Source organism: Notechis scutatus, chromosome 3 (assembly GCF_049901735.1).
Source record: "Notechis scutatus isolate UNSWTSFEM ecotype Mainland chromosome 3, rNotScu1.2, whole genome shotgun sequence".
NCBI lineage: Eukaryota > Metazoa > Chordata > Lepidosauria > Squamata > Elapidae > Notechis > Notechis scutatus.
In genome coordinates, this window is record NC_142011.1 from 92,268,638 (window position 1) to 92,288,086 (window position 19,449).

The following is a 19,449-nucleotide window of genomic DNA, read 5'->3' on the forward strand; positions in this document are numbered from 1 at the left end:
CAATCTGATTAACAAATATATTGCAAATGTCTCATTATGTGACTGTACTGTTCTTTACCAAGTAATGTGTCAGTGATTTTCACATGAATTTTACTTATAATGCAGTATTAAATAGCTTGACTGAAGACTGACTGACTAAACTTTTTATGAGGTTAGATAACCTGAGTAGGTTACAAATTGTTTATTTTTTAAGAATGTTTTAGACTAACTATTATTATTCACCAGTGAATAGTCATGCATGAACCCAGCATTTTTGTTAGTCTTAAGACTTTTTGTTGAATTGTGGCCAGTTTTGGATGTGTGTGAATTTCAGGGATTGTTTATCATAGTAATGTGTTTTAGTTTCATCTATGTGTCCATTGGCTCTTAAAGATCATGGTGTAATGTTCCTTAGAATGGATCTGATGTCTTCTAAATATCCGTATGTTCATGCAATTACTATACAAAAGACACTTTGTTTCTCCTGCTTCCAAATATCAATCATTCTTGTAGGATTATTCTGAAGACCTACGGTAATAATTTTGATGAGAGGGATAAAAGATGGAGTACAATTATCTAAATCAGTGGGACTTATATACTTTTGACTCTAACACTGCCTATACATTTGTATCTCTGTGTTTAATAGGAATATTGAGAGTAACACAGTATAGATTGCAGACAAGAATGAGGGGAAGAGGCATTAAAGTACAATATCTGTCAATGTCTTTGAATCCCTAGCAATTAGATTTGCATACTTTTGAATAGGGGGGAAAAGCTAGCAAAGAATAAGCCATTAAACCTTGCACTGTAAATTTGTAATTTTGTAATAGTTCTAGAGTCATCCTATGTAAGCTGGGCAGCCATATAAATTTCTTGAATAAATAAATTAAATTAAAATTTCTAATAGCTACCCATCTCACATATGTGACTTCAAGTGGCTTACAATGAAATAAATAACATACCTAATACACAAAATGTTAAAATAAAATAAAACACATAGCAGCCAGACATCATCCAACCAATTATCCACACAAGGGGATAAGCTCTATATAACATGTCCAGGGCCCCAGGCAAAGGCCGTAAACTAAGTTTTCAAGGCCTTATGGAATGCCTGCAAAAACACGGCCAATCTAGTCCCTAGAGAAATGACCTTCCAAAGGACAGATGTCATAGCAGAAAAGACTCTCTTTCTGGATCCTACCAGCCAACGCTCCTTCACTGACTGTACCCAAAACATGATCTCCTGATGAATTGGATAGGATGGATAGAGATAAATGGCATTTTATAAATATTTAATAGCTCTGATTTGCATATAATTAAAATATAAACTTTGGAAGTCATTATTCAGTGAATAACAACTTTGGAGAAATGGGTGGTTCTGTGATTTACATAGAACTGAGGGTGGGACTCTTGCTAAATAATTCTGTAAACACTAAAACTTTGCCAATATGCTCTATGGTCTCGCAACCTATCTGTATGAATTCGCAGATGTCCACTCAGCTGCAATGACAGGTAAGTACTAATTCTTAGTGTGCTTCAGGTTTATGGCAAAAACAGCAATATGCCATATTCGGAATGCTATCTCACACTTCAAAGCAACAGCTGTGAGGAATCAAGCCTCATAAATGAATATTTCAGGAAAGAGAACCTTATCTAGCTTAATGTAAAAGTCATAGTCTAAGTAAGAAGCCATGATGAGAGCATGAAATTATAAAATTCCTAGCAAGCAAGATGAGAAAAAGTGAACCTTCAAAAAGAATGAGAAAATATTTTATAAAGCATTAACTTCTAGTGGAAAGGACACTTTGGACCACTGAATTAAAACTTAGAAGCTGCGTTCAAGCTACTCTCTTAAGCATTTTGAAAAATTATGGGATTGTTTTTTCTCTCATAGAATTCTGAATTGAGTTAAGGTATAGAAAACTCAATTTATCTTCACTAATTTCTATGATACCTCCTATTCATTCTAGTGTGAGGAATGTCTATTTTGTTTTTGTTTTTTTGTTTTTTGTTTAGAAATTCCACCCTTATCAAATTCAATTTATACATTACAAAAATAGCATCTACCCACCCACCCCCAAAAAGCAGATAACTGATTGGATTTTTCCTAAAGAAGACAGCAGGATTTATCAGGTTAGGATGTTTGCATATGCTATCAAAATTTGATCAGAGTAACATTCAAAATGAAATTTAAATAGAATTTCAGAAAAGCAGCTTTATCTATATAGACATATATGGCATATATAGGCATTATGATGACAAGAGATAGAAAGAGAGAGATCCCGTTTATTTTCTCTATCATTGGCTGCAATTAACTTAAATGGGTAAATGGTCAGGTCCTTGATCACTTGTTCTGGTACTATTCTTAAACATATGTTAATATTAAGGATTGTAGCTTCCAGTACCATATATGTCTTAGAAAAGAAATAAACCAAATTTAACTAATTACTTCAAGTGGAATGTGTTGTATTCTACATCTGCATCCAACATACTACATGGACAATGCTTTATTGGATATCTATTGTAGCCTTTGAGCAATATCCTACTGTATGCCTATTACTGAGTTACAAAAAAAAATGGAAGGGGTCTACGGCTAAATTATAGGTTATGGGATGCATGAAAAATCCATAGTGATTGTAAATTTGCTCTTGAAGCACACTGAACATAATACTCAGATTGAAACAAAGGATTAACTGTTCTTTTATTATTCTATTCTGGTATTTAATGAACATTCTTTTGCCTTTGCAGATGGAATGATGAACCAGTTGATCTTACATATTCAGACTGTCTTTCATAAATGTTATTCTCTGGGGCCTTGCAGGATTTAATTGGTTCCTTTTCTCTTTAGGGTGGGGATGCAACTACTGTACTCTAGTCCCATTCTTATGAGAAAATGGCACCTTGTCCTAAGAATGTATTAAATGCACCATGCATAATTCACTTTTGAGCTAGTTAGCTACTTCATAAAATTACTGCTAAATGTGTTACTCTTGTTCTCTTTTGTAACTTATTAACAAAGATCCTTGAAGCCTCATTCAAGCATTAATATTCATTGGATACACAATGAGGGCATATAGTCCTTCTCCACTTGTTCATGATGGCAGTACCTTAACAAGGCAAAATATCTATGCACCCATGTGAATGTTTGTAAGAAGAGAGCCTACATGTGTACAAGTATATATAGTATACATCTGTATATAGATGTGGATCTTTGGTTATTCGGGTTTTCTCCCGCGTAAGATTGGAAGTATCTAGGCAACGTTTCGATGAAGTCTCATTCATGTATATAGATCTATATATAGTACTAATATCTGTATATATGATTATGTAAAGTAGAGGTGTATAGTGTATAGGTTTCACCCAAGCCAGGGATTATTTAAAATGCTTGGCTTTAGCTAATCTGTCCTTTAGTTTTTGATACTTATACTTCATCTTGATATCAGTGCAGCCATGTAAAAGCTCTACTGTATTAGTATCAACATGTTTCCATTCCTAACCAATATTATTTTTCTTCTTCTTTTTTCCAGGTATGCCCAGTATTTCCAGCATTGGTAGTAAGTAATAAAGAGCAGACCTAGGCCAGCTTGGCTTGTTGTCCAGACTCTGAAAATCTATTTTTCCAACATCTATTTCTGTTTTCTTTAATGACTGCTTTGTGATAACTGGAAAAATAGTATTATCTCCTTCCTTCAACATCTGCACATCATAAATATTTATGTTGAGAGGGACAAAAGCAGTTTTTAAAATTATATTGCTTCAGTGCTAAAACCACCTACTAAACCTCTAAGAAGAGTAACTAGATAAAATATAATTTAATAATACACATTTTCCTTTAATGACCAGATTGTAGTTTTAACAATATTTAAGCCATTTCTATTTTTTTTCAAATAAACATTTTTTATCAATTCTCCATTGATTTTCCACAAAGGAACCAATCTATACACATAATTTGAATCATTTTTACCACCATGGATTGCTACCAAAATTTCTGACTGGTGGCCCGTGAGGTGTCAATGTAAACTAAGATTTTGGCATCTTTGCGGTTAATCTTACAAAATTCTTAGAAAGATTCTTAATTTTATTTTAAATATGGAAATAAAAATGTAAACTGCAATTTTATGAATGTCATTTAGTATAAAAATAAAATAAATTTAATTTAATTTTGGAATCCTATGGATGCCATCTAAAATGGTCATAGTGACATGGTGCACCCTGCTGCCAATTGCTGGCTTATCCTGTGGTGCTCAGAAGTTTTTGATGACAATGTTATAATACTTAAAGAAGAAGAAAAAATAAAAACCTAGTTTAAATTAAGGATATTTCAGATAATTTTAATAATATCCTTGTTTTTATATAAAATATTTAAATATAGTGTGTATTGGAAATATTTTAAATACTATATTTGATTAAGTCTTTTTCCGTAACTTTATAGATTGCTAAAAGAAACGAGTCCATAGCAAATTTTTGGTCAAATATACATTGTGACATCACAATTCAAAATGTACCCTTAGATACTTATGACTTCATAACACAAGTAGAAAAGTGTGTTATGATATACACTTCATCATTTGCTTCCCTTGGATAACCATTCTTACATATGATTGTGAAAAATTAAAATGTAAAACTAATAGCGAAGTAAAGCATGTCCATGTTCCAATAATATTGCCATAGTTCTGCCAAATTTGCCATACATAAAACAATACTTTCATTTAGTGGTTCCCAAACTTTTTCAGTCCACCGTCCCCTTTGTGCTACAAACTTACCCTCGGTGCCCCCCACCCAGGGTTGGGATTTAAATTTCTGTGGGCGTTGGCCTAATTTGAGGGCATGGCTTGCTGGTCACATGACTGGCTGGGCGTGGCTTGCTGGTCACATGACCGGATAGGTGTGGTTTGGTGGTCATGTGACTGGGTGGGCGTGCCCAGGTGACTGGACTGGCAAACCAAATACAAGTGGTCCTCACTTAATGGCCGGTTGTTTAGCAAGTGTTCTAATTTATGACTGGCCTCCCCAGAGTTACTTGACCTGTTTTTGGAGTTTTGACAGCCATGCACATACATAAACACACACTCCCTTCTAACCCTGCTGGAGTAGGTCATTGGACTAGAATCAGCAAAGCATCTCAGATTAGATTCTAGTAGTGAATAAAATCTAATCAGAGATGCTTTGCCGATTCTTGTTGATTTGTTTTATTTTTATTTCTTTATTTTATGTTGCTGAATTGCATTGACATGTGTGTCCCTTCTTGTGCACAACTCAGAAGCTTTTGTGATTTTTTGCAGCAAAAATTACTGACCTCTGGCTTTGCCCAACTTTTCAAACTGCCACGTTTTAGATGCCAGCCCCACAGGTCCACCCCATTGAGCCCGCTACACCGGATGGACTTGCCCAAGCAAGTCCAAGCGAAGCAGGGGACTAAGTCAATGGGGTGAGCCTGAGAGAGGGAAAGAGAGAAAGAGAAAAGAAAGAGAGAGAAAGAAAGAAGGAAGAAAAGAAAGAGAAAAGGGAAAGAAAGAAAAAGGGACGGATGAAGAAAGAGGGGGGATGGAAGGAAGGGACAGAAAGAAAAAAAAATAAAGAAGGGGGGAGGGAGGAGAAAGATAATGAGATATCTATTCTAGTCCAATCACCTGCTCCAGCAGGGTTAGAAGGGTGTGTGTGTGTGTGTGTGTGTGTGTGTGTGTGTGTGTGTTCTCCTTGTAATTTACCAGTACATTTTGGTTTTGCTTTCTTCAGAATTGGCACTTTAAAACATTGGGGAAAAGTAATTTTTTAGGGTGGAGATCTAGTCCAATGGATCCTGTTTAAAGCCTCAACAAAATGTGAGAGCTTCCTGATAGTCTTGACCATGTTTCGTCCACAAAATCTTTAATAGCCAAAGATGTTTCAATGTGCTGGCAAAGATGTGGCGGAGGCTTCCTCCCTCCATCTCCTCTCCTTCTCGTCTCGTGTGCACCCTCCAGGCCCCACCACAGTCGGCTCCATGGCTGTTCACTGCTCTTGCAGCACCTATGCAGCACACTCAAATTTAGTGCACTTTACTCCTTCCCCTCCTCCTCCTCCTGGAGCCCATTACAATGCGGTGCATCGGAGCTGCCGCATTCAAGGTATCGGCTCCGGAGCGGTGCAACAGTCAATGGGGTGACCCTGCAAGGCCTCGAACGGCCCCCTGCCGCCTCTTAGCACCCCCCTGCCAGCCCCCTTGCCTCTTTGAGCCCCCCTAAGGCATCCCACCACCCCCAGGGGGCGGTACCGCTCACTTTGGGAACCACTGCTTTAGTTATTCCTACCTGTTGTTTGACTTCTAATTTTGGCCCAAATATATTTAGTTTCTATTTATTGCCAATGTTCTACTTTATTGCTATCGTTAATATAATCTACAAATAGCAAAACTGCTTCTGTAATCAATAAAATTATAAAGAAAACTATACCAGTTTAGGTTGAATTTATTGTAATGTCACTATTTTCTGTAAACTAATCTACTCAAATTTAGATAGGAACAGGAAGAAATTGAATATGAAATATACTGAACTTGTAAGGGAAAAATGCATTAAAATTGAATCTTCCTAAAGAAGATTTATTTATTCACTCAATAAATATGATTCTGAACTAAAAGTATCTGAAATATCCTATTCAGAATAGTTGAAATTTGCCTGGAATGTCACCTTGAATGCATTGTTTACAAAAAGGATGAATGAATAAATAAATACGAGTATTCTACATATATTACTTTTTGTCCCTCTGACTGACATTCTTTTTATATTTTTAAGACATTTTGCTCACATTTGAATTATTAACTCCTGGGAATAAATTAGCCATATTGCTTGATCTGGAAGGGTGGGAAAGATAGAAGAGAACTAAAGAAAGTCAGGAGGAAAATACTATTGTTCCTATATAAAGAGACGAACAAAAGTGTCTTAAGTAACAGAAATGGATATATGGTAAAATAGTTCTTGTGCATTTGATTGTTGTTACTGTTTTGCATGTATTTATGTGGTTGTAATGTCACCTTACACTTTACTCATGGAGCTTTTTTCACTGCATTTGCCATCTCTGAGCATCAGCAGGTTATGGCCTTAACAGAGAAACTCAAACAGTTTTAATCAGAGATGATCTGGAAGGATGCACTATTGCCTTCTTTGAATTTTGGATGCTTTATACAAAATACAGTGATCAGTATCATTTGCTTTTCTGAAGGATTCTTAAAAGGATTTTGAAGAGTATCTTCAAAATGCCAACATCTTTTATGCATTAAAGGTAATTCTAGTTCATGTTCTAGAGTTACTGGAATCTGGTTCATTGATATGATACTCTCACAATGCACCCTATGAAAGAAGACAATGCACATTCTGATCTACTGTATTTCACAGTAATGAACACAGCCTTCTAAATAGATAGTTTACAGATAGTTAGATGATAGGTAGGTAGATAGAGAGAGAGAGAGAGAGATACTGTAGATAGATAGCACCAAGTTATTTACATAATTTTAAGAAGCTTTTTTTTTACCTGTGCATACACAGAATATGTGTTCATGTTATACATATTTTTTTATACATATTTTCATATAGTAGAGCAAAATGTTCTCAATATTGCCTGCTTCGGAGTACAGATCACGTTATTTTGACTTTACCAGTTCAGTAGAGAAAGGAGAAAAAATGAACATAAACCATTAAGAAAGAATTTTTTTAATGTAGGTGCTTATGTTAAATTACTGAGATCCCAGTGATCAGAAAGAGACTATCAAGGATGAATAATAAACACACACATACACAAAAACACGCCATAAAAATATATAATTTTACGCACATGCATATACATATATGCATGTGTCTGTATTTTTTCTCATCACAGTGAAATTTGCAATTACAAAGTATGTGAGAGTGTGTGGTAAAAAAAAAAAATTGGATTAAATCAGTAGATCAATCCTGTTTATGCACAGTGCCAAGAATAGTCATTTTGACATCCTTTCTGATCATCTCCAGGATAAATAAAACAGTTTTTCCCATTAAGGTCATTTGTACCTTCAAGTGTCTTTCAGTTGAGTAATATGTACTTGGTAATTTCTTACATACTTGATTCCAATGCTGACCTTTTCAACACTTTTCAGCTCAGGCTGGGGAAAAACAAAAACTAAACAAAACTGGTGAGATGGTTAGCAATTAATGAGTCCCAAAACCAACTTTAGAACACTATGAACCTTTTTAATAAGTTTATTTCAACATAACACCTCAATACAATCATTTTTAGATGATCATAGTATAGGAAAATATGTCAAAAATATTTTTCAGATTGAATATTTGAGAATAATCCTTGTTCTTTTGTTCATTTCTTAGACAAGTGTTAGGTAATTAACAATTTCAGTGGTTCAGACTCTCCTGTTACCAGAGACATGATACAATTGTTCACCAGGTTACTTCAAATTGTTAAGTAGATTGTCATATTTTTAGTTTGTCTGAATATAAGAATTATTTTAATCTAGACGAGGGGTGTCAAACTTGCAGTGTCATGTTGTCATCACATGATGTATTGTGACTTTTTCCCCCCTTCACTAAACTGGGGGTGGGCGTGGCCAGTGCGTGAAGCATCCAGACCACGGGCTGCGAGTTTAATACCCCCGATCTAGACTGTAGAACCAGGATAACTACTATTTTAAGTGTCTTTTCCCATACTGCATAGAATATATGAGTTTATTAATGTTAGAGAATATTCAGATATATTACCCTCTCTATCTCAAATAGCAAAAGTGCTAAACTGCAAGTTCTGTTTCCATCTTGTACCAACCCATTACACTTTCTTTGCAATAGCCTTATTAGTATTAAAATCTTTATTTTATAAAGCGTGACAAACAAAATCTACCCTTAAAGCTTGCAATGCACTCTGCCTTTTTTTCTGGTCCTCTGCCTTCCATCCCTATGTTGTCACTGCCTGTCACATCTGCATAGCTAAGCTTGTTATGTACCAGGTAGGCATGTTGTCACTCAACACATCTGGTTCCTAAAACCAGTTTCTGCTCCTCCAACCCAGATAAAAATAATCTAGTTTGGAAGCCCTGCTCTAAATGAACTGATTCTTAACTAAATACTGCATCTAATCTTCCTGGAGCGCACCATAATGTCACTAATTATGCTAAACAGGTAGTTAAAAAAAGCACAGATCGATAGAACATAAGATTGACATGACACACAAATAGTTTCATTGGGATGATTATTACCTCTAAATCCTATTAGTAATAAAAGTGTTGTAATATAGGGGAAAACATGAGGCATTAAAATACAAAACCAAAGTCTGTATTGCATTTATGTAGCTATTTTGCTTTTAATTATCCAGTTCAGGTTGTAATTGCGCCTGATGCTTTCTCCCAATACTAAGGTACACCTGAATGGTTCTTTAATGAGTATAGTAATATTTGGGAAATATGGGAGAGTTGGTTTATATAGCACAGATTGTGAGATAAAAAAGAGTAAGGCAGAAACTCTTCAGACCAGAAATTTGTCAGCTCTGGTCCACAACTGAAAAGCTAGATGTACAAGAGAATTGAAATCTTATCTTTTTGGCATCCTAACTAAGCAAGCTAGCAAAAGATGCAGTAGTGGTTAAGAGCAAAGGGATGGTATGGCAAGTAAAAAGACAGATTTTATTTGCCATTTATAATGAAGAGTTACCAATTTATTTTTAATATAACTGAATGGCCAAGTTCAATGGAACATGGAAAATAGGTGGACAGAATTTAAAAAAACAGAAAGAGAATAGAGGTTCAAGATAGATTATGGTGATCTTACTAACCTTTTGCTCATATCTGTGGTTCCTACAAACTTAGTAAACCCTATCTATAGATCCTTCATGCCATATTTAATTTAATTCTTATAAGCAATATCTTCTCCAAAAATAGACTATTGCTTTATCTATAAAACTAAGTTATTCGTTTTATAGAAAATATTTTTATAACACCAGTTTCAGTATAAAAAGACTTGACATTTTCATTTAATTGTGTACACTTTTATGATCATGCTAACCAAATAAAAACTGAAACAGTGTTTCCATGGTTAATTCTCCCATTTTATGATACCATTTCCTGATTTCTGTATCACAAAAAACAAATATTGTTTTGTTGCATGACCAATTAGTAGTTGCCAATTGTTATATCTCTTGTTTAATATATCTGGGCTGCAAAACTCTGAATGGCCAGTAGATAGCCATGGAGGCACAGGAAAAATTCTTTGCTGCCATCTAATGGTTGTGTGGATTAGTGTAGCTCAGCTCTGATTAATAATGAAAATTTGGAAATATGATAAACTTAAGAAATAATTGAAGTTATGTGATCAACAGCAATTATTGCAAGGAACTGTTGGTATCAGAATGAGGTGGTTGGTATTTGTAACTATTTGGAGAACTTAAGACAATACATATTCCATAGAAAAAAGCAATTTGCTCACCTAAATATTTTTTTCTGTTTAAATCCAAAGAGAGATAATTAATCATGGCTGATATATGATAAGAAGCCACATTTATCTTATTTAGGGCATATTTACAGTTATTATTGTACTGGCATGCCAGAAGTCTTACCAGGCCACATCAAAAGAGCCCCTTCTGCGTCCCACTTAACCACAATGGTCTTCCCCTTGATCAAAATACACACTCAAAGCTGGCTATCTTTTTGGTATCCGGATATTATCTAGGATTAACATTACTGCAAAGTGCATCAAAACTGGAAACAGTTTCACAATACATGTAAAATACAAGGTTTCAGCTATTTCCTTATTGACTTACAAATGGAAACACATCACCCACCCACCCACCCAAAAAGGGGGGGGGCAAAGGGATATGACAAAAATTGTATTTCATATTTATTTATTATTAAATATATAGTCTATGCCACCCATCTCACATAGAAGCAACTCTAGACTGGCTTACAACCAGATAAAAGCATATAAGTTTAGCATATAAGATTTGGGGAGCATATAAGATTTGGGGTACTGCTGTTTCCTTATTTTGCTGAAGGTTAAGTACTGATGGGGAAATTTCATTTTTTAATAGTTCCTGATATTTTTATCTAGACCTGGGTTAGGCAGCCCTTCAGACAAAGAGTGCTTTCTAATGGGATTGTGCACCATCAAGGGGTCCATTCAGAGGCAGAAAGGGCAATTAGCAAAGAGAAGGCCAAAGCAGTTCCTGGAGAATGCTAGAGGTTACCAGTAGTGCTAATTATATTTGATTTTACAGATCGAATTACATTGATATAATTTTATTTCAAAAATGGACAACAGTCAAATAAGCTTTAGGCTCTTACAGTGAAACAGTAAAAAAAAAAACCACCCACTATTCTTTTTGTTTCATTCTGAAGACTTCACAGCAACTTAAATAATATTCAAATGATTCCCTTGAGAGTGTTGTTCCCTCTGAAATTAGGGCTGACATATGTTATTATTATGCTTTCAGAGATAGATTTGTTAGAAATCAGCAGCTGAGCTTTTGCACAACCTGGACATATACATTAACTTCTCGTGATGTCTGGAAATAGTTGTGTGTTAAGTAGAGGAATTACTTCAATTGCCAAATGATCCCTAACTTAAAGCTCAGACCCGTTTTTGATGCTATTCAGACCTCTGTCAGGATGTTTTTCCCCCTTGTAATTTGTTCTTCTGCATATGCCACAGAGCCCAGGTTTTCTTGGACTGTGTCACTTCAAATTACATATAGGAGAATCAGATCTGAATGCCATTGCCAACGCTACATAAGTAGATAGCACTCAGGGAAAATACTTGGCAAGACTGAATGCAAACAAGTGTTCGTGTTTTTGTGTGTGCGTGTGCGTGTTATAGCCAACCCTGTTCTTCTTAAGGCATTATTTTGCTATCCCATAATAATAGAAGATAGCTGTTCAGTTGGCAATGTTGAAATAGGTACCCAAATACAAGTTGTTGATAAATGCCTCTGTAAATCAAAGTATTTATTTACATAGTTGCAACAGCTTAATTTTGTCCTTTAGTTCAGGATGTTAAATATCCAGTCCTTTAAGATACTAGGGATACTGGAGATTTGGGGGTGGGGGGAGGAGGGAGGAGGGAACCATTGTAATCTTTATATAGGGTGTTATAGCTTCAGGGATGGTAAAACCCCAAACAGAATCCATTTCCGTACCATTTCCTTTTGAAAATGTGTTTTTATTACTAAAACATGGTACTTTTCTTACAAAAAGGAGAGATATTTCTTATTTACAATAAGCTTCTTTATCCCATGTCTGTAAACTATCTTAATCAGAACTTTGTTCGGTTTCCCTTATGTAGGTTCATTTATTTCTATGCTGTTTTACTATTATTTCTTTAAGTTTGCTTTTCTTACGTTATAACTCTAAGTTAAAGTTTCTACATTCTGTCCTTATCCACCTATTTTCTAACTATATCTCTCTTAACTATTCTTTCTTAGTCTTTATTGTCTTAAAATCTACAGTCCCAGTACATAGCCTCTTTTCATTTTTCAACTCTATCTTTGCTCTATCTAATGCTGGGCCCAGATCCCGGTACCACTAACATCTTCTGCCGTAGTTGTTTTTGTGGCTAAACATGATCTCTGCTGTCAACTGGCCTTGACTGTTGTGGTGTTGGGGCTGCTGCTTGTGTTGCTTGATGTTACTATTGGGCAGTGTCTTCTTGGCCCTAATGAGCTTGTTCTATTTCAGCCTATTTAGGCCAAGGACTATGTTGATGAGATTCAGTGGCTCTTTGCTCAGACCTCTGTTTCCATCTTCTACTAGGACTTTGTACATTACACTTAGGTTCTTCTGTCTGGAACACTTTTGTCCCTGTTGCCTTCACCAACTTTTGCCCCCTGGATCCTGGTTCTCCCACCACTTTGATCCTCTGGTGTGTGTCATCAGCCACTGTTATTCTTAGCCAGTGTCTTGCTGAGAGTTGTTCTGATTGGCTGAAAAGAGCTGTGGTGACACAGTGGTTACAATACAGTATTGCAGGCTAACTCTGCCCAGAGTCTGAAGTTCGATCCTGACTGGCTCCATGTTGTCTCAGCCTTTCATCCTTCCAAGATTGGTAAAACAAGGATGCAGATTTTTGGGAACAATAAGCTGACATTGTAAACCTCTCAGAGAGTGCTGTAAAGCTCTATGGAGCATAAGTTACTAAACTACTTGTTGCCAGCCTTGAGTTGCTTTACTTCTACTTGCATATGCTTGGGCTATAGCAACAGTCAAGTGAAAAACTAAGTATGCCCATTGACAGATACTTATCTTCATTTCAACAACAGTGAGAGCTAAAAGGGGGGAAATATAGCAAATATATTTACCATTTATATTTTGTAATTTAATTCCATTGTGTAATTTATAAATGTATATTTTGCATGAGGAAAAAAATAAGGGCACTCCTTTATTCATCATTATTACAAATACCTATAATCAGAATCACCCTATCAAGTGCAAATGAAGACAATGTTATTAGTGTGGCTCTGGAAGGAGAAGCTGGCTTATTAAACTTCTGACACCTAGTTTGATTTGTTCTTTGTTGTTGAAGTATGTGATGTCACCATGCCTAAAATGAAAGAGCCTCTCTGAGACCTTCAGAAATAAAGTTATGAATGCCTATGAGTCTAGTAAGAGATTTTAAAAGATTACCAAACAATCGGACTTCAATTATTCCAACTGTCCCAAAAAATAATCTACAACTGAAGATTTCAAACAATTACCACTCTGTCCAGGGCAACTGTCCCAACACGTTCAGCTCAAGCAAAGACTGCCAAATGCTGAAAGACGTCTTGAAGAAACTTAGCATTTTTTTGTCACTTACATGTAGCCCTCGCCACTATTGATGTCAGAATGCATGAGTCTACCATTAGAAAGAACATCAGGAAAATAATAAGTTTGCTAATGTACAATCCTTGGCAAAGACCAGGATTTCTGGAATGAGCTCTGGTCAGATGAAATATGACCACAATACAAGTAATCCTCAACTTAACAACCATTCATTCATTAACTGTTTGAAGTTGCAATGGCACTGAAATATATGATTTAGTGCTTACAGCATTCCCATGGTTACATGATGGTCATGGGTGCTTGGAAACTAGCATGCATTTATAATAGTTGCAGAATTCCAGGGTCATTTGGTCACAATCTGCATCTTTCCCAGCCAGTTTCTAGCAAACAAAATCAAAGAAGGAAGCTAGATTTGCTTAACAACCATGTGATTCACTCAGCATTTAATTTGCAAAATAGCTCAAAGTTGGGTGCAGCTCATTTAACTCACTCCTTGCTTACCAATGGAAGTTTTATTCCCAGTTTTAGTCTTAAATCAAGGACTACTTGTACCAGAAGACACATTTGGTAAAAGCCAAAGCCAGCATTTCATCAGAAAAACCAACTGTAAACCAAACCTTGAGATGCTACAGGGTGATTTGAAATGGCTGCGCAGGCAAAAGAAACCTTCAAACATCATATAGCTGAAAAATATTCCTCCTACTTGATATTATTTCTAAGAAATTGAGGTTATTTCTGCCAAAGGGAGCAATATCAGGTATTAGAGCCAAGGATGTATTTACTTTTTCTGCAGAGGAAAATGTCATATGTTAATATTTTTTGTTGAATAAATGGTTGCAAAATCAATTTTTCATAGGGGGTATTTTTTTTCCAACCAAACTATCTAAACTTCACTATCCTTTGTCTTTTTCAAAAAAAGAAACGTTTTCCTTGAAAACGTTTTTCATCCAAGAGCTGTAGTGACATAGTGGTCAGAATGCAGTATTGCAGACTAATTCTGCTGACTGCCAACTGTCAGCAGTTCGATCCTGACCGGCTCAAAGCTGACTCAGCCTTCCATCCTTCCGAGATCGATAAAATGAGGACTCACATTGTCGAGGACAAAATGCTGACCCTGTAAAACACTTAGGGAGGACTGTAAAACACTGTGAAGTGATATATAAGTCTAAGTCTTATTTACCTTTTCTCCTGTCTCATTTTTCTCCTTTCTTCCTCCAGGCAATAGGTCAGCATCTGCTAGGGCTGCTGCTGCTACTCCATCTTCATCTTTATCTGTTCTATTCTTCCTGCTTTCTCATTTTCTTTCTGGCAAGATACAAAGCCTCCACTGGCATGTTCTTCCTCCCAATGTCAACAAACGACCCCTTTCTGAGGCAGCCAAAGCCCTTTTAAAAGTCCAGCTTCTCATTTCCCAGAGGGCAAGGACTTAACAGAGCCAATAGTGAAAGAGGGGAATGGGACCTTTGGTTGCAATTTGTCTAGCTTCTCACACACTGAAGAAATCAGAGGCAACAAAAAAACTCAAATGAAAAACTTCTATTTCCAGAATACTTTCTTCCAGCATTTCATAATTGAAAACAGGAATATTCTTGTATACTTTTAGCACTCCGATCCTCACACATAAAACACACACATGTTCTGACACATTGCTGGACTCTTTACCTGCTCTATCTTTTCCTTTTATAGCTTCCTCAGGACTGTTTCAATAGCTGGTGTATCAGCAAGCTGATCAGCTTCCTTTTAAGAAAAGAAATGAACACAAAGTTATTGAATGCAATATTTATTCTGGTAGCTCATCTGGTAATATTCATTACAAAGGAATTGCGACTCAAAAGACACATCCACCAATATTTACTACATTGAATTGCTTTAGACATTTAGCTGCCAATGCTCTAGATACATTGACTGATAGGGAGTTCTTTGGATCACACTTACAGGCATAATTTTACAACTAGCAGCACAGCTTTTAAAAGGGGGCTTGAATCAGGTTGCAGGTTATAATAAGAAAATAGTGGACCTTTTGGTAATACTTTTCACCACTTTGCAACTGGGGCTATTTTCCAAAACCCTGTTTTCAATATGTTCCTCATCCTTACCATATACTCTGGGTTAACCTGTGGATATGGAAGTTAATCCAGCAGCAGCTTGAGCCATTTTCTTATTTTTAACATGAACACTTCAGTTAAAAATCATGAAGGTCTATTATAAAGTTACATATGCAACACAGCAACTCACAAGCTAAGAGTTGGAGCCTTCACCTATACATAAATAGAAATATATGTGTGACCAGTATCTGTAGTAGTAGGATCGATCTATCTATGCTCAAAGCACTTCTTAGCAGAAATAGACTTAGGCTTGCCTGCATTATCCAGTTGTACTATGAGGTGTTATGGCTCTGCTGGATTGGAGGTCATGTCCTCAGCTGAGCAGAATGGAATTAGAGCAGAGTCCCAACCTTTCCATCTTGGCAGACGGGCAGAGGCAGTGCGGGAGCAGGGGGTGGAGAGATGGTTTCACATACACGCACACACTGCTTTTACAAATGCATCTGCATGCACATACTCGCCCACCACGGTCCTGTTAAGAATGGGCTATGGTCTGGGAGAGTGCCATGGACCTGGGCTTGGGGACTTCAGAATTAGAAGGACCTCAGTCAGAGGCATCCAGTAACAGTAGATTTACTGGAGAACCCACAATCCTGAAATCAGTGGCTCCAGTCTGGCTTTTACTGTTAAGTTCTGGGCATGGGCGCAAGGAACGGAGACGAGGCAGTGAACGGTGAACTTCAACTCTTTATTAACAATCAGGAACAGAGCAAAACCCTTGGGCAGCAGCAGCTCTTTTATAGAGATGGCTGCTGTCCCATTAACCAATGAATTGCGTTGGAGCGTTTAAACTGTGCCCAATGGGAGACGACCCGCTATTAGCCAATCAGATTGCCCAGAAGAGACCAATCATGATTCGCTATTTATGGGCCAATCAGAATTGCAGGATTACGAGCCTGCTTTTCTAGTAAGGTTGTCAAGCTTTATTAAATGCATTTACTTAGTTCATAACACCCCTCCCCCCTAGGTTTCGTTTGAGGGGTGTGGTGACGTATTCACGTAGATACGCAGGTCGTTTCATCTGCCTGTTCGATTTGCGCTGTTCCACCGGTTTCTGTCTGCAATCCGGTTCCAGTGGAACGTTTTCTGAGTTGTCTGGCACGAACGGTTCCGTTTCTCCGAGGAAAGACTCGGCGCGGTTATTCCCGTTTTCGCCATTGTTGTCATCCGGGTTGCGTGGGCTTGCCTCCATCGTGGTATTTCTCCGCGGCGAGGCAAACCCCCTTCCTGATTCTTCTTCAGTCGGTGCGTTTCTCTCGAGTAGTTGGGTTGACGGCTGTTTTTCCCTGATTATGTCATCCGCTATTTCGTTTTCGGCCCCCTCGATATCCCCTCCCTCCCCAGTTTGAGAATCAGGGGAGTCGCGGGAAATGGGTTGCAATCTGGATCGAAGCTGATCTATATGACGTTTCCATACTTTTCCGTCCGTGGTTTGTAGGTGGTAGGATCTGGGGCCGGTGAGTTGGGTTATGGTTGCTGGGACCCACAACGGTTCACCGGAAAAGTTTTTAGCAAACACCGAGTCGCCTACCTTGAATTCATGGCACTTTCCGCTAGATCCGAAAGGTTTCTCTGGCGAGTAGGAAGGGTGTAGGCGGTGGAGGTGGGATCGAAGTCTTCGTCCCATCAACAGTTCGGCTGGAGTCTTATTCGTGACGCTGTGTGGGGTGATGTGTTGGAGTAGAAGTATTCTGTTCAGCTTGTCGTCAATGTCCCCATGCTCCATCTTGTGTAGAGTCTTTTTGACGAATTGGACCATTCACTCAGCCCTTCCGTTGGCCGCAGGGTGCGCCGGCGAAGTTAGTGCATGGCGGATGCCCCGGTCCGCTAGGTACTGTTCAAATGCCAGGGCAGTGAACTGGGGACCGTTATCAGAAACTAAAACGTCTGGTAACCCATGCGTTGCGAATAGTTTATTTAGTTTGTTAATGACTGAGTCAGTTGTAGTAGTTTTCATTTTATGGATTTCAAGCCAGTTGGAATAGGCATCCACTGTTAGGAGGAAAGTGTGACCTTTGGTGGGTCCCGCAAAATCAATGTGGATGCGGGACCACGGACCCCGAGGGGTTTCCCACTCAGTTGACGTTGCTCTTGGTGGGGTACTGCTGACTTCTTGGCACTTTCGACACGCAGTTACCCAGGCTTCGATCTATTTATCGATGCCCGGCCACCACGCTTCGTGCGAGCGCCTTCATGCGCACGATGCCTGGATGTCCTTCATGCAATACTTTTAAAACTGCCTGTTGTAGCCTCTCTGGGACAACGACTCTGTCTCCCCATAGAATGCAGCCTTTCTGAGAAAAATGTTCAGTCTGCCGGTTTTTGAACGGCGCGAAGTTGTTGTGGGGTTCGTCGACTGGCCACCCCCGTTCGACCCAGCTGAGAACTCGTGCCAGGACAGGATCCCGTTTCATCTCGATGGCGATGTCTCTCGCTGTTAGCGGCGGCGAGTGCAGCATTTCAATTTGGAGTGTCGTGAGGGTTGGAGCTGGGTCGTCGACGGCTTCCGGAAGTGGGGAACGGCTTAAAGCGTCAGCGTGGGGAATGGCTTTCCCCGGGCGATGTTGCAGTAGATAATTGTATGCAGCTAGGAACTCTGACCAGCGAGACATTCTTGGCGACAATATATAGGGGGTTGGCTTGTCTCCCGCTATAATACCGAGCAATGGCTTGTGATCCGTAATTATAGTAAATGCTCGTCCATACACATATTTGTGAAAACGCTTTACGGCTGATACAACAGCAAGAGCCTCTTTATCGAGTTGGCTATAGTTCCTTTCAGCCCTTGATAATGTCCTTGAAAAAAACGCAATAGGCGCCTCATTTCCGTTTGGTAACACATGACTTAAAATGGCTCCTACTCCAAACGGTGATGCGTCGCATGTAATGGTTAAAGGCAAAGTCTTGTTATACTGCATTAATACAGCGTCGGAGGTTAATAAGTCTTTCACTTGTCGGAATGCATGTTCCTCTCGGTGTCCCCAGACCCAGGCAGCTCTTTTGTCGAGAAGTCTATGTAGGGGCTCAGCTACGGTCGCCTTCTGGGGCAAGAAGATGTTGTAAAAGTTAATGAGTCCCAGGAAGGCTTGGAGGTCCGTCTTATTCTTAGTTCTTGGGGTGTTTTTGATTGCTTTTAGCTTGTTATCTGTGGGGTGGATTCCTTGTCTATCGAGAAGGTATCCAAGGAATTCTACTCTCTCGGTACACAGTTGACATTTATTTTTTTTAACCTTCAGGCCAGCGTCTTTTAATTTTTGGAGAACCATTCTGAGACGCCTTTCTAATACTTCTTTGTTAGGGGCAGCAATTAAAACATCATCAAAATACGGCACGACCCCTTTGATGCCTTGTAAAAGTCTCTCCATCAGACTTTGGAAAATCCCCGGGGCTACGCTCACTCTGAATTGGAGTCTATTGCACTTAAAGGCACCTCTGTGCGTGACGATAGTTTGTGCTTCCGCGGTTTTCGCATCTACGGGTAATTGTTGATACGCCTGCGCTAAATCCAGTTTTGCAAATATTTTCCTGCCGCCCAGGGAGTGGAGAAGGTGTTGAACCATGGGCACCGGGTAAGCGCTTTGTTGAAGTGCGTGGTTCAGGGTGGTC

The 19,449-nt window shown here is 38.3% G+C and overlaps 1 protein-coding gene across 8 annotated transcripts in view; it reads left to right on the plus strand.

Annotated features, from left to right (window-relative positions):
* The window catches only part of NTNG1 (netrin G1), a 268,725-nt gene that overhangs the window by 184,150 nt on the left and 65,126 nt on the right, over positions 1-19,449 (plus strand). For all 8 annotated transcript variants that reach the window (XM_087960757.1, XM_087960751.1, XM_087960750.1 and 5 more), the window contains one exon: positions 3,507-3,533. In XM_087960757.1, the coding sequence (XP_087816883.1) occupies positions 3,507-3,533 (27 nt within the window). The remainder of the gene's footprint in view (positions 1-3,506; positions 3,534-19,449) is intronic.